General features: G+C 44.2%; 1 protein-coding gene across 1 annotated transcript; it reads left to right on the top strand.

Moving 5' to 3' along the window:
* Positions 1-4,152: 4,152 nt before the first annotated feature.
* fgf20a (fibroblast growth factor 20a) lies at positions 4,153-10,975 on the top strand. Its single transcript, XM_007892789.1, has 3 exons — positions 4,153-4,426; positions 7,367-7,470; positions 10,730-10,975. The coding sequence occupies exons 1-3, from the start codon at positions 4,153-4,155 to the stop codon at positions 10,973-10,975; spliced, it is 624 nt and encodes a 207-aa protein (XP_007890980.1).
* Positions 10,976-12,166: the final 1,191 nt, after the last annotated feature.

The following is a 12,166-nucleotide window of genomic DNA, read 5'->3' as shown; positions in this document are numbered from 1 at the left end:
TGGAAAGCAATCTGCCAATCGACTAGCAACTGAATTCCTACTTACTGCTAGGCAAACCGATTTTTAAATTAGTTCAGTAACGCGCGCTTTAACCTTTTCTGCTGTTGATTACTCTTTTTTTTAACATAAATCACAGTGTCCTAAAATTGCCCTTCAATACCCTACCTTCTGTTGCACTGCATTCACCTAAGAAATAACAATAGGGTATTTATGGTAACTAAAATGATGCTATAAAATTCTTCATAAATTTGCCATGATTACTACATGAGATCTGTCAGATTGAAGTGTAAGTGTCAGCCTGACTCACTTAGTAGCACTCTCCCCTCTGAGTCAGATGATTGAGAGTTCGAGCCCCTAATGCAGTGCTGGGTGTGTGCCACAGTGTCAGAGAGGTGTCCTTCTTTGGATGAGATGTTAACCTAAGATCCCTTCTGTCTGTTCAGGTGGATGTTAAAGATCCTGTGGCACTATTTGAAAAAGAGAAGGGAATTTCTCCTCATATCTTAACCAACAATCCACCAGATAATATCAGTTCTTCACCGACATGAAAGGTGCTATACAAATGTAATCGTGTTGTTTGTAGAACAATACTGCCTGCGAATTGATTGCTATGTTTGCCTACAAAATACACAGCCAATGAACTACAGTAATTCCTGTGAAGCACTTTCAAATGTTCTACTGTAAAATGTGCTACTTCAAATGCGGTGATGACTTTATTTTTATGCACTTATTGTTCCTTTCCTGTAAAATGAAAATACAGATCCCCTTTCTGATACTTTCATCATTACGACTGAAAATGTTACAAAAATTCAATCTCTTTGACTCCATAGACTCGATTAGTATCTCCACGGCCAAGTTTACAATGCAACTCAATTGATTATGTTAGGATCATTAAAGCACTACTGTGCTTACAGTGATTTATCAGCTCCACTGAGTGCTGTGGCTTTTCCTGCCTTGAAAACGATGTACTGCCATGGAATAAACCAGTTGGAAATTCATCTTAAATACCAGTTTAGATATTAAATGGACACATGGGAATGATTTAGTAGAATGTCATTGCAAGAGGGATTACATCCATTAATTATTCTTTATTTGATCATAATCTGACCCATAGAACCGTAATAACACACATTTAGTTTCATACAAAAACCTTTGCAGGTTTTACCAAACGCCTGCGTGGATAATAATGTGCATTGACAATATTACACGTTACATTAGAGGGTGGCGTTGCCTTGTACCAGAATTGTTACCCCTTTTACAGGCAAAATCAGACAAGGCCGATCCTTTCATGGTTCTCGTCCAAAGCGCTTGAGGGACATCCCGAAAGGAAACCTGAGAGGACGTGAGAGGTTAAATATCCCAAAAGATTGGTCGCAACCTACAAAGTGGGGAGGGAGGGAGGGGGGGGGGAGCTCATGAAATCGAAGCAAAGCAATGCAACAGCACAGGCGATTCACAGGGAGAAGCCATTCCAGTGATTAACAGCCCCCAATCCCTTGGAGCAGAGAGACAGACAAGTGTTGACCACTGTTGCTCTCACTGTCAGTCGCAAGAGAAACATCACACGTTGCAGCAGTTCAGGCGGTAATATTAAATGTTCCCGAAGAGCAACACACATGATGTTCGTGTCTGTGATATTTCAACCACAACAATCCAGTGGTTTGGATCCTGTGACAAGGCATAAAACCGACCATGTCGTGGTGTTTCGGTAACAAAACAAACATTGCTTTGAGGAGTAAATTTGAATGTAGGTTCCCCCCCCCCTCCCCTCCTCTGAACTTTGATCAGTTTGCTTTGATTTCACACTACAATTAGACAGTTATTTCAAAGAATTCATCACTGGAAGTGTCAACATTTGGGCTGTGATGTTGACACAGATATGCTTTGAGATCGCAATTACAGCGGTTAGTGGGTCCCAACCACTTGACATCGCAGTTTGCAAAGCGAAATAATACAACCGACACCTGTTAAGCGTCCGTTTGTACTCGTTTGGGTCCAATTTATCTTGACTGTTTAACACAAGAATATAATTAAGTTGGAAATCCCTCCCAAGTGGAACATTGCCAAGATGATTCGTGCGCACAGGCACACTTTTAAGTACAGGGTGACCAAGAAAAGTCTGATTTTTTCAGCTGCCCTATTTATCTAAAAGAAACCATAATTTCTTTTAAGGCTTAGGAGACATGGCAATGGTATCACGACTGGTCGGTGGCTCTGCAGTGTGTTGTCGTCTCTGCCCACTTTCTGTGGAGAGGTTGCTCTTGACGAGAAGATTAAGTAAAGCGATTGAATCATTCATTCATTCATTCGATTAATGTTACCCCCCAGTGACCACAGTGAGGAGAGACACGTTATGCTGGAATATTTCCAGGGATTTATTAGAATATTATTAGAATATTAGAATAGGGTTGATATGGTTTGCAATCTGAAATGAGTGCTGGATATACAACATTTCACCATTCAGGGCAGAGTGCTAAAGGGGAGAGGGTGCTGGTGGATGGATTTGGTCCTGTGTATCCCTATATAATGAATCACTTGCTCGTTACATTTTAAGCAGCATTTGATATCTGCGGCATTTCACACCACTCCTTCCTCCATTGCTATCAATGTGCTATTAAACTGCAAACCGAAACCCAAGTGGCTGGGAACAGTCAGCGGGTCCGGCCGGCAGCATCTATGGAGAGAGGAAAGTGAGTCAACGTTTCGGGTCCATCAGCCTTCACCAGACCCCAGTTCCCAGTTCTGACGAAGGGTCGTGGACCTGAAACGTTGACTCACTTTCCTCTCTGCACAGATGCTGCCGGACCCGCTGAGTGTTCCCAGCCACTTGGGTTTCGGTTTGCAGATTTCCAGCATCTGCAGTATTTGGTGTTCTGTTATTAAACTGCATTTTGCCGAAAGGCTCTGAACGATGCGTTTGCTTTTAACAGTTCTTGTGTCACTGGTTTTCTGAAGTGCTGCGATGCACGGACATACAGTTCAGCTCAGCTACGATTCCCAGACCACATCAACGCACAGCACGTTTTTTACTTCTTAAGAAAAGGTAACTCAAAGTGCAACACGACTAACGCTGAAACTCAACGACCAGAAAGAAACGTTGCACTGTTCATGTTTCTTTCTCTCTCTCTCTCTCTCTCTCTCTCTCTCTCCTGGTGCGCCCACAACCAAATGCGTTATAAAACGACTATCAATATTTGTTGCAGGAAAACCTTGCGTTTGCCTTTGAAGTTGAGATCCAGAAATCACAGATTGGTTTTAATGTGTCTGGGCAGGTACCAGCACAGGTAACGCCTCCCCCTCGTCCCCCTCTCGCCTTGCACCTGCTCCACGTATTTCACAGGCACCAAGCAGTCCTTATTAAATCAGGCTCCCGGGTCATTACAGCAAAATACAGTTCGGAATCGGGCAAAATAACCCGAAGCCCTTAGAATACCTTCCGCTCAGCAAAAAGGTAAGGACGCGGGGATTGCAGAAATCCGCTGAGTGCTGAATCTCCGCAGAGCAGAGCAGAGCAGAGCAGTGGTTCGGGCTGTGTTTGCGGGCGGTGCTGGTTGGGTTTGCTCCGGGAGTGGACACGGACACTTTGTGCAAAGAAAGTCGACTCGCCTCTGCTGCGGGACCGGATTCGGGAATAAACTTCAGACCAACTTTGAACGATCCGAACGATAGCAGCTCGATTAGCATATATATATATATATAAATATAAATATATGTGCCCGGAGAGCTTATTTACATAAGGTATGTATATAAACAGAGGCGGATCATCTGATCCGCTCCACAACAGCGCAAACTACCGTCCTCCCAGTAATCACTCACTCACTCACTCACTGCCTCAGTCACTCACTCACTCACTGCCTCAGTCACTCAGTCACTCACTGCCTCAGTCACTCACTCAGTGCCTCAGTGCCAGAAGAAACTATCACACACACAGGGCATCAGAAAACTCTGCATTTTATTTTGTGTGCATTGGTGATTTTATTTGTGTGCATTGTATTTTTTTTCTCTCCGCCCCCCACCGACTTCCCCACCCCCCCCCCCCCCCCACCCTCCCCCCCCCCCCCAGCCCCTTCCCCTGTTTGCCATTCGTAGCCATCCTCCAGAGCCGTTGCCGTTGCTGTCGGTGTCGGTGTCGGTGGTGATCAGCGGCTCCCCATGGCCCCCTTAGCCGACGTTGGGAGCTACTTGGGCGGTCTGGACACCGGCCACGGCGCGGCCCCTTTCTTCCTCCCGGCGGCGGACACCCCGGTGCTGCTGAGTGACCACCTCGCCCAGTCGGAGAGCAGGTTATCCCGAAGCACCGCCACGGACTTAGTGCATCTGCAGGGGATCCTGCGGCGGCGGCAGCTGTACTGCAGGACCGGCTTTCACCTGGAGATCCTTCCTGATGGGACGGTCCAGGGCACCAGGAAAGACCACAGCCCATTCGGTAGCTGTTGCCTTTTTTTTCCCCCCTTTCAATCCCGTATTTGTTCGCTCACCGTCGGCGGCTGTAAGTTGCGCACCTTTCAACCCGAACGGCCGACGCTGCAGCGTCTCGCGCCCGACCCGGGGCTGACCCGCACTTACTACCTCGCGTTAAAATACCCGAGATACCCCCCCCCCCCCCCCCCCCCCCCCCCCCCCCCCCCCCCCCCCCCCCGGCTCCCCGGGTTTGTCGCGTGGTTTTGCGAGCGTTTTAGCTCCAAGAGGCGCGGATGCTGTGATGGGGAGCTTTGCCAGGTAGGGTGGCAGCCAGGGTGCCAGCCAGGGTGCCAGGCAGGCTGGCAAGTTGCCTGGCTGGCTGGTTGCCTGGCTGGCTGGCAAGTTGCCTGGCTGGCTGGTTGGTTGCCTGGCTGGCTGGCTGGTTGCCTGGCTGGCTGGTTGGTTGCCTGGCTGGCTGGTTGGTTGCCTGGCTGGCTGGCTGGTTGGTTGCCTGGCTGGCTGGTTGGTTGCCTGGCTGGCTGGCTGGCTGGTTGCCTGGCTGGCTGGCTGGCTGGTTGCCTGGCTGGCTGGTTGCCTGGCTGGCTGGCTGGTTGCCTGGCTGGCTGGCTGGTTGCCTGGCTGGCTGGTTGGTTGCCTGGCTGGCTGGCTGGTTGGTTGCCTGGCTGGCTGGTTGGTTGCCTGGCTGGCTGGCTGGCTGGTTGCCTGGCTGGCTGGCTGGCTGGTTGCCTGGCTGGCTGGCTGGCTGGTTGCCTGGCTGGCTGGCTGGTTGGTTGCCTGGCTGGCTGGTTGCCTGGCTGGCTGGCTGGTTGCCTGGCTGGCTGGTTGGTTGCCCGGCTGGCTGGCTGGCTGGCTGGTTGCCTGGCTGGCTGGTTGCCTGGCTGGCTGGTTGCCTGGCTGGCTGGTTGCCTGGCTGGCTGGTTGCCTGGCTGGCTGGTTGGTTGCCCGGCTGGCTGGTTGGTTGCCCGGCTGGCTGGTTGGTTGCCCGGCTGGCTGGTTGGTTGCCCGGCTGGTTGGTTGGTTGCCCGGCTGGTTGGTTGGTTGCCTGGCTGGCTGGTTGGTTGCCTGGCTGGTTGGTTGCCTGGCTGGCTGGTTGCCTGGCTGGCTGGTTGGTTGCCTGCCTGACTGACTGGTTGGTTGCCTGGCTGGCTGACTGGTTGGTTGCCTGGCTGGCTGACTGGTTGGTTGCCTGGCTGGCTGGCTGGTTGCCTGGCTGGCTGGTTGGTTGCCTGGCTGGCTGGTTGGTTGCCTGGCTGGCTGGTTGCCTGCCTGGCTGGCTGGTTGCCTGGCTGGCTGGTTGGTTGCCTGGCTGGCTGGTTGGTTGCCTGGCTGGCTGGTTGCCTGCCTGACTGGCTGGTTGCCTGGCTGGCTGGTTGCCTGACTGGTTGATTGGTTGGTTGGTTGTGTGCACAGTAAACTGTTGTGCTTGAAAATGTAACTTGAATACATTTGTGCATCGGTCGCTCGGCGATGATCTGCGATCGTGTGGTTAACTTAGTAATAACCCAGACTGACCCAGGATTAACCATCCATGAGCAGTCATGTCTCTGCACACACATCTTTTGGGGATATGTGTCCTTGTGTTATTCACTCATGTTTAGGTGGTAGTGGCGGTGATGAAGTTAAACGCAAATGCAACGTGTTATCTTTTTATTGCAACCTTAAGATCATAGGTTTCGTGAGGGATCTGTCACAGCAGTAAAGAAACCCCAAGTAAAGCGCTAAGTAAACATAAAACCATCCCTTTGAACACCCCCCACCCCCCAAAAAAAGCCTTCAGCGCTACATCAAACATTTCCAGGTTTTCTTTTAAACTTCTCATTTTTATTCAGCCCCTATTCTCCTTCTCCTGTCTGATGTGGTCTGGACTCGAGATGAATCGCTCTCGTTACATTTTTCAAACTGGTATCACCAGACAAAACACATCAGGGACACCAACCACCAGAAACGTGTATTTAATGGGACATAGAGTAGGGATTATTCGAGAGGGACTTATTAAAACCATCCCAGGGCCTCCCTCGGTTCGGAAAGAATAAGACTTAAACAAATGCATCCTATTGCACCAAATATAACACATATATAAACCAGGTATAACCCATTGCAAATGAAGCTTACACACGTAATTTGATTATTTGGGTCCAGTCGGATGGACCACTGTGCTTTTCCCCGGTTCTGCACATTCCTGTGTTCCTGCGTAACGCAGACGTTAATAAACATTTTTAATAATTGTACGTCATCGAGGGAACACTACACCTGTAATAGTGCACATCAGGTATTTATTTAGCTGCTGCTCAACAGTATTTCCCCCGAGTGGCTGCAGTCTCCCCTTTGCAATCTTGCTTCACTGCGATCTGCAAGGGCCGCTGCCAGGCTCCCCCTCACCTGTCCCTGGGCTCTCTGTCTGCCCGGCATTCCGGCTCCACAAACCTTCCGAGGTGTTGGGATCCAAGACATCCAAATCTGGGGCTCCAAAATAAGTCCCTCTCGAATAATCCCTACTCTATGGGTTAGTTGGGAAAGCAACTGATGATGAGGTTGTCGCACTCATGCCATTTTGCTTCGGAAATAGCAGCTCTGACTGTGATACACTTTAGACCGAGAGACACAGTCCAAGTGTTTCTAGGAAACCTGTATGGAGTGTTGCCCCAAAATACTTTGTTTCTGGCACACACCTGCGGAAGTTCCAGGGACCAGCTGTCCTGTATCGGACTGCCCGACATGTACAGCCCAGCCCGCGTGTCAGGGTATTAAGATGGAAAAGTTTTGCACAAACCCCAAAGGTCCTATATTCCCGGGAACACGATTTTTGCCTATTATAGTGCAGTAATGCATTAACGCACTACCGATTAACAGATGCTAACTAACCTTTGAATCTTTTAACTACAAAAAATGCCTTCAAAATGCAAGCCTTAAAATACTTTCCCCCCCCCCCCCCCTTGTTTTGTAGGGATTCTGGAGTTCATCAGCGTTGCTGTGGGGTTGGTCAGCATTAGGGGAGTGGACAGTGGTCTCTACTTGGGAATGAATGACAAAGGAGATCTGTATGGCTCGGTAAGTGGCACCTCGTAAACCTGACCCCAAAGGTGACAACTGATAAATGGAATGGATTTGCTTTTGTAGCTCTTAAGATTTTCGTGCCAAGCAATTCTGTACAGCGGCAGCACGAAGTGTGTGTAAAAGCCACTTTATTAGACTTTATGGTGTGCACTGTTGATGTATGTGTATGTGGCTACTTCTGAAACTTGTATCATTTGAAATATTCATCCAGTGGCAAAGGTGAGGAGCATCTTTGGTTTATTCATGTTTTCTAAAGAGCGTTAGACAGACAGCAAGTTTTATATAATATTGTAAGTTTTCAAACTTTAATTGATTATATCAGATTAAATTAAGCTGCAAGTGTACTTAGTATGCACTACTTATGAGAAGTTATTCAGTTGTTGAGTGTTTTGGATAAAGGTAAATATACTTGTGTCACCTCTTCCCCCCTCCAAAAAAAAACTATTATAAATGCAACAGAAGAAAGTAACTGTTAACTTTCATTGAACATATTTGTGAGAATATTGTTTCCCTGTTTCTTCTTTGTCTCCTGTGCCTGTTGTACCCTTTATTTGGTGACAAATTGCTTGGGCTTCTAAAAGAACTTGCTTTAAAAACTCCACATATTACTCTTTCACCTTAATCACAGAGGAAACCTTAAGCACCAGTAGGTGCTTTAGGTAATGTGACCTGAACATTTGAAGTAGTTGTCCTTCCATTGTCAGGTTTGATTTTTAGAACCAAGAGTTTCAGTGGCCGATGTGATCAATGATGACATTATCTGATCAATCACATTATCTAATTCCCTCTTTTCCTTCGTTTTGCAATCTTAACCAAAGCAATTGACTGGGTGATAGTGCTGTATCTGTTAGGTGGTTATGGTTGTCTCTATTCAGTTCACAGGGAACCCAAAGACTATTTGTGTGGCTTTTATGCTGGTATTGGAGAGGTCCCAGTGCATGATTGCATTTCACAAATAATAGTACGTATACAAGTTACACTCCCCACAAGTACCACTCTTTACGCACAAGAAGCAGAACTCTTTGAATGCATATATAACCACATGTGCAGAGCACTGGTTGCTGGCTTCTGATTGGTAGTACATTTTGTAATGTTAAAAAAGGCTAATTTAACCATAGAAAATCAGAGAGTCTGGCAGGCATTTTCATAAGCTTTCCATTGTGAAGCGTAAAAGGTTGGCCTTGCAGTGATTCAATTGCAAAGCTGAAGTCATTGGAGATCATATCTATGTAGGTAGTCTCAGGTCCAATACAGAATCATGGAATAAGACCAGTTGGGCCCCAGTTGTACTGTTCATCCTCTACCAGAATGACACAGAATGTGATGAATTTAGAAATGTTGCCGAGTTTAGCTCTGCTTAGCACAATTCAGCAATAACACAGACAAAGTACAATAACAACTTGAATCTATATAGCGCCATTCATACAGGACAGCAGCTCAGAGCACAGATAGCAAAGTTTAATAGGTAGGAGTGTGAGTAACAGAAATAGACATATTATAGTACATGGGGGTGGTGGGGGTAAGGGAATGATTAGTGTTGGTCTTGAGCTGTGCTTGGGCCTTGCTGCTGAGTGTATGTTGGCAAATCCCTTCACTACATGTAACATATACAGTACCCAAACCCAGAGTGTGTCTAATGCTGCCACCGGGCACAATTCTAAGTGCGATATTTCATAATGAGGAAAAGCTATTTGTTTTGTTTCAATCTACATAACTTGAATTACAAGAGCAAGGTATCCAGCTGGGACTATCACACTAGTATATCATTAAAGTGTTTTGGAAATGTCTTCTTAAATTTACAGCAAAATTGATTATGATTCTGTGCATCAGAATTATTATAATGCAACAAGAAACCTTGCTGATTATTAGAAATGACAATTAGCCATGATTTGAATTTTTACCTGCACTGTTGCTTATTAATATAAATAATTTTAAAATTATAGTGCTGAAAGAAGCGTACATAATGCTTAGTAGAAAGAAACAATGTAAATGTTATGAATACCCAACTGGTTCACCAATATCCTACTCCAGTCCCACACTATGTGGTTGACTTAAAATGTCATGTGAAATTGCCTAGCAAGACACTCAATTGCTTACATTGTGGGATTACTATCACCACAAGGGCTGTAATGGTTGAAAGAGAAGCATTTGATGCACATCATAAGTTGCCTTGAGCTGATTTTATATGTAAAATCATCTCAAGGCAACTTGTGATGTGAACAAAATGCTGACATCATCCATATCTTGAGATGGAGTAAAGAGGAAAAATCATATGGAAATAATTCATAAGGGGTGGTGGGGGGGTTACTAATTCAAATGTACTATGTATTAATTTGTTAATAGCACTAACTATCTTATATAATACAAATGTAATATTATAGATATTTTCATGTGTTGCAATGAGTTTCAAATTATTTGCTACGTTTTTGAAATAACTGGCTCTAATATGCTAGAATCCTTTTCCCTCAAGTGACAAAGAAATAGAATTTTGCATAAAATATATTCATTTAAGAACTGTTCACTTTATATTGGTAATCAGTACATTGCCACCAAATAAAATGTAAAGTTCTGGAAGTGAATGAATAAAACGGTTGAGGCTTTACTTTGAGTGTGAAAGGTCTTTGTATTACAATCAAGTTCCTGGAGCAATTGGACTGTTCTCAACAAGTAGAGCGTGCAGACAATTAGTCAGTTGGTTAAGGCTTGCAGTAAATTGAGAACAAATTAGTTTGAGCAGGATCTCAGCCACTTTGTTTTCTAAAATAACATGTAGATACTATAACAAATCATATCAGACATTGTAGGTGTAATAATGATTTTTACATTTGTTACTTCTGGATTTGTAGTAAAATTGGATGTATAATATAGATCGTTTAAATCATGTAAACTTGAAACGCAAGTGAACTTTTAATGTCTCGTGAAAGTCACAAGTTTGAGTTTTATACCAGTAGGATTTATATGCCAGTGTTCACGGTACATGAAAGGCTTACAAAATGTATTTCACTGAAACAGTCTGCACACTGTAAATATCATTCCATTCAGTCTCTCCTATCTGAAATTATACCAATAAATACATTGTTACTTTCCTATTCTGAGAAATGCTGCAGCTAAATTAACAGCTATAGACAAGACCGTAGAGATAGTCTGGTTTACAATCCATGTAGAAAAGTATCAAGTTGGAATATCGAAAATGACTGTTTATTTGTGTTGGAATTTTACATTTGTTTTCATTTATATATTCTTTTCTTTCTAGGAAAAACTGATAGCAGAATGCATCTTTAGGGAGCAATTTGAAGAAAACTGGTACAACACGTATTCTTCCAACCTGTATAAACATAATGACACAGGGCGACGATATTTTGTTGCACTTAACAAAGATGGATCGCCAAGAGATGGGACTAGATCCAAAAGACATCAGAAGTTTACACATTTCCTACCGAGACCCGTGGATCCTGAGAAAGTACCCGAGCTCTATAGAGATATATTAGGATATAGTTGAAGCTACATTGTGTCTTGAGAAGCCTTTTTAAATATCCTGTTCCTCACAGAACCAAGGATGTTGAACATCAGCTTCCTGCAGCTACAAGCCTTTAGGAGACTTGTCCCAAAGGATGACTAGTCAGAGTTGTGGCCTTAGATTCTTCAGATCAGAAGATTTCTTTCAGATGTGCAGTTCCTTGTTCTGGATTCTACACTTTTAAACTATGAGTTGATCGGCCTTATTGGCATCAGTAATGCTTTATGTGGTAGATGAAGAGAAGTTTCAATTGTTGATCATCGATGCTGCTGGTGCCTTCTCTCCAGGATGCAAGTTAACATGACATATTAGTGTCATTTAAAAAAAAGTTCCTACTTTTAATTGTGAGAAAACAGCTTCTGGACTTGTGGAGATAGGTCAGAGGGTCATCCTAAAATTCATCATGAAGACTCCTGCTAGCTTTTCCACAGAGTATCAGCACAATGAGTGTTATTGTGATTTAAAGCACAATAGTGTAACCTTCGTCACAAATGCTGGGTGGATATTCAAGCTCACATTTGTCTTGAACAAAGTTGGACACAAGCCTTTTTACAATTCTTTTAGGATGGATGTATTTATACAGTTCCAAATCACATATATTTATTTTATATAATTATTTATTAAGCAGAGTTTATTTTTACTTAGATATGTACAGGTGAGATAAAGCAAAACCAAAATGAACTGTGCCAATATTTACTCAGAGAGTTCTCTCTCAGTGCAAATGGTGATTACAGAATAATGAAACAAAAAAGTACTACCCGTAGATTTTTATTCTACGGAACATTTTTTATTATCTAATCTATATGTAGTTGTCTCTTGACTGTACTATGAGAGAAGCATCTGTTTCTTTTCATTTTATAAAGAAACCTTTCCAGTTCTGTAATGAATGCAGTACAAATTCAAAAGGGAATTAAAATGTTAAATGTTTTACAGACACGGTGTCTTCCTTCATCTTAAGTGCTAACACTGACATTGAATAATTAGCCTTTACAATTAAGGTTTGACTACAAAGCTTTTCAAAGTAAATGTTTTTGTTGAAGTCGGATCTTATCTAGTATAGACTATATGGGACAGATTCAGTTTATAGTTATGTTTTAATAACATTTTTGTTACTCTGTGTGGGCTAACAGGTGTGGAACTGTTTCCTATATTTATACAGTTGCTACATCACAA

Source organism: Callorhinchus milii, unplaced genomic scaffold (assembly GCF_018977255.1).
Source record: "Callorhinchus milii isolate IMCB2004 unplaced genomic scaffold, IMCB_Cmil_1.0 Scaffold1, whole genome shotgun sequence".
Taxonomy (NCBI): domain Eukaryota; kingdom Metazoa; phylum Chordata; class Chondrichthyes; order Chimaeriformes; family Callorhinchidae; genus Callorhinchus; species Callorhinchus milii.
This window is presented reverse-complemented; position numbering and strand designations above follow the sequence as displayed.